This window comes from Cyprinodon variegatus, unplaced genomic scaffold (genome assembly GCF_000732505.1).
Source record: "Cyprinodon variegatus isolate N-32 unplaced genomic scaffold, C_variegatus-1.0 Scaffold43, whole genome shotgun sequence".
Taxonomy (NCBI): Eukaryota; Metazoa; Chordata; class Actinopteri; order Cyprinodontiformes; family Cyprinodontidae; genus Cyprinodon; species Cyprinodon variegatus.
The window spans coordinates 1,586,319-1,590,068 of record NW_015150496.1 but is presented as its reverse complement, the minus strand read 5'-3'; the positions used below and the strand labels follow the sequence as shown (position 1 = coordinate 1,590,068).

The window sequence follows — 3,750 nt, the reverse complement described above, 5'->3', positions numbered from 1 at the left end:
GAAGGTTTCCAGATGGATATGCGGAGCAAATCCATCTGGAGGAGTCAGGTTAGACCTCCTCTGCAACAGAGATGATTTTACTTTCTTGGGGGAACAGTCTTTGCTTCAGCCACTCTAGCAGCTGTGGCTCAATGAACAGTCAAAAGCTACTCACTATCATCATTTGGACATAAACCCCAACATTCAGAAAAAAAATTAATTCCTTGAGCATGTTTTCGTTTCCTTGACTTCAAATTGTGACATACAGACTGCATGAAAGGCCAACGGCTGTAGGAAGCCACTTCAGCTCAACTGATGACGTTTCACAGTGAAGCAGGGAAATTACCTCAAAGAGCCCACAGGATATAACACAATGGCACCAAAGGTGTCACCACAATTAATTCGGCCACACACCATTTAGAGATCCTTAGTGACCTATCATTTGCAAGTGGTCCAAGGCAATTTGCATGTAAAATGAAATTAGGTCCGACCAAATTCACTGCAGAATAAGAGAAGACTTTAAAGCTTTATTTTCAGGCTGTGATTCTAGTGTTTTATCTCTCCTTCTCCAATTAAAGCAGAACATCACAGGGTTTTTCTGCAACTTTATTTTCTGTTGCCCACCTTTCAATAACCAAATATAATACATCCGTCTTTTTGGTAGGGGAGGAAAGCACATCTCTGCTACAGCCTTTTAAATCATTTCATTGTAATTGGCTCCACAGAAGTGAAAACTATAGTTTAATCATAATAGCCAAACAAATGGGGAAATGTATTTAAATTGAATTTAATCTTCATTAATTTTCTATGCATTCACTGGTTTACATGTATTAACCCCTCAGTGAACCAACCTGCTTGGACTAGGAGGAACTCCTTGGAATCGCTGCCTTTTCCATTAGTTGCTGTGCAGTTGTAGCTTCCAAAGTCACTTTGGGACTCAGGTGTAATCTAAGATGTAGAAAGAAAGAAAGCTGAAAACACGATATGCACAGGATGAAACACAAACAGAGTCACTATGGGTACATCTTATTAATTTATAAGTGAAATAATACAGTAAGTGTCACTGAAAAGGTCATTTATTTCAAGTATACATATATGTAGGTAGATTCATTCCACATAGGGTAATACTTTTTAACCCTATAATGCCAAATGTATCGTATTTGATACAAACGGTTTCTGAAATGTTTTGCGTCTGACACCTTTTGCATAATTTAATGGTAAAAACTTTGCTCAAAATCCTATTGAACACAATCAGATATACCTGATAACAGCCAGTAGAAGACTACACAAAAAATAATCTTGACTTATCGCATAGTAATAAATTATTAATATCAAAAATGTATTTCTGTTTTTTCTTTTTACATATTTTGTTAAAAGGCCAAAAAAAAGTTATTTTCTATTTTGTTTTTTTCTTGGATCGGGCTTTAAAGGGTTACGATTATATGTGTAAAAAGTGTTTAATTCTGTGACTTTTGAAAGCTGATAAGAAAATAAAATCTGTAAGCCATTGTTGTTTTTTGTGCATCCTTTTCAACCAAACTTCTTCCTTCCACTCCACCAATTGCATTATGTGCTTAAAAACAAAGCTGAGTCATTAGCTTTCTAAGCTATGACGTTTATTGGTGTTCGATCCTCACTGAGAGTGTGTGTGACTGCCTACTATTATAATAATAAATATGTAGTGATCTTCATGATTAGGTATTATATTTATTTTTTTAAGAGTGTATCCCCATCTTTCTTAGCTCTTGTATTGCAGGATAGCAAATAAAGATGTTTGGTGCATCACCTCCAGATGGCTGGCATTATGGGTGTTGAAGATCCGTATGTTGGTTGAGTTTTCACTTGGCAGCTCGACTCCGTCTCGGTACCAAACCACCGAGGCTCTGGGGTTGGCCCTCACCAGACAAGATAAGTTGGCTGGGTTTCCTTCCCATGTCCAAGATACCGCAAAACCCCAAATCTTTGGAGCATCTAAAGGAACAAAAAAGAAACAACAAAAACAAAAAGTTCATGCTAATAGCGAATGCTAATTGAATTATAACTTCCTATATTTAAGCAGTATTCTATTGAAAACCACTGGCTACACTCGAAAACGATGTTCCATGCTGCTTTCTGCATGGTAGCCATTCTCAATTATTCTAGGATGTGGGATAAATATAAAAATGTAATTCTAGGTTACTTTAAAAAGTATATAAGAGACTGGAGGAAAAAGCTCTCTTTCAAAAGGTAAGGTTTAGTCTGGTTTAATCTCGGACTAGGAAAAAAAATATCTAGCTTTAAAACTTTTATTTCAGTTTGTAAAAGATAGAATTTCTGCCAAATCAATAATTTTCAATACCTCAATGTGAAATAAGCTAAAATAAACAAAAAAAACAAAAACTATTTTAACAAGTTGGTCCTCTCGGTCCCCAAACCTCAGCAGCTAATAAAAGCGATCATGCTGCGTACCACATAGAGGGATTACATCTTCATTGTTTGGAGTGAAGACAGAGGACATGGAGTGAGAGCTGCACTCAAAACAAGTACCTTTCTTATCGATAATTGCTTGGCAACACTGATTCAGCTGCCTGATTATTTTGCTGATTACTCTGCAAGCCTTCAAACAACTGCATCAATGGTTCATTTTGATAATACCTCTGAACTAAAGCACAAAGGTATCAGAGATTATTACTCCAATTATACAGTAATTATCTGTTTTTTGCCTCTTCAAGGAATAGATTTCAATATTAGATTACATAAAACAAATGACAAAGTCTAGTTTGTAAAAGTAAAGTTCTCTGGTCAACCTGATGAAGGTGTTGTGAAGCCTTTTTTTTGGTAATTAATCTTAATTCTGAGATTACGTCACCTGAGTTACCCGAGTAAGGTCCAATAGTGCACATTCATCTACTGTAGTTACTCTCTCTCCAACTCAGTCTGAAGGATTTGGATGAGTTTCAAAGGTAGAAAGGAAATAAAGTCCTTGCAGTCGGATTTCAAGTATTCTACAGATGGACGATAAAGCTCCTCACCCTAAGAGACCCTAGAGATCTATCATTTCAGCTTCTGGTATCCTCAAACTCTTTCTTGTAAGTCTAAGTTAAAAACCCATTTTTTTAAAACTGTCTTTGACTGTTGAAGTTAAACTGTTAAAGTTGTGGTCCAACTGTTTTATTTGTTTAACTACCTGCTTTTATCATTTATCAAGTCGAACCAGTTCAAATATACCAACTAATCAATCAATCAATGCTATCTAAAACTCTTCCAGTAGAGGTTTGTCAAAAGAAATTAGACTTGAGCTTTAAAATAGCTATTTAAAAAGCCATAAAAGGCATTGGTTCCCTTAAGAGAGGTTAGAAAATGGGTATTTGTTTCTGCTGGTAAAAAAAAAAATCACAGTGGTACCACTGACCCAGCCTAGTTGCTAAACCATTTCTCTTGTTGAAATGAGGCAAGTAGACACTGGAAAGTTCCCTAGTCACTTGTTTGGTCTGGGAAAGTATTTTCTTTCCTGTTTTACATCTCCATTACAGTCAAGATCTATGATTTTATTTGTAAAATAAACAAAGCCATTAGAGACATTTTCAGTCTTTTTCAAAAGGTATCATATGTTTACATAAGTCATTAAAACATATGCAGAATGAAACATTTAGCTAACCAAATAAATGCTGGTATGAAACTTAAAGTAGCATGTGATTATTTATTCCATTTTTTTGGATTTATTGCGTGAACTATATACATATATTAGGGATGGAACGGTTTATGAAAACCGTCCGAACCGTCCGGTTCGAC

General features: G+C 35.7%; 1 protein-coding gene across 1 annotated transcript in view; it reads right to left on the bottom strand.

Moving 5' to 3' along the window:
- Positions 1 to 3,750, bottom strand: part of LOC107081855 (neural cell adhesion molecule 1-like) — a 452,491-nt gene that overhangs the window by 90,146 nt on the left and 358,595 nt on the right. Inside the window, exons 11-12 of the mRNA XM_015370183.1 lie at positions 1,766 to 1,950; positions 831 to 927 (exon numbers count right to left, since the gene is read on the bottom strand). Coding sequence (XP_015225669.1) covers positions 831 to 927; positions 1,766 to 1,950 — 282 coding nt within the window. The remainder of the gene's footprint in view (positions 1 to 830; positions 928 to 1,765; positions 1,951 to 3,750) is intronic.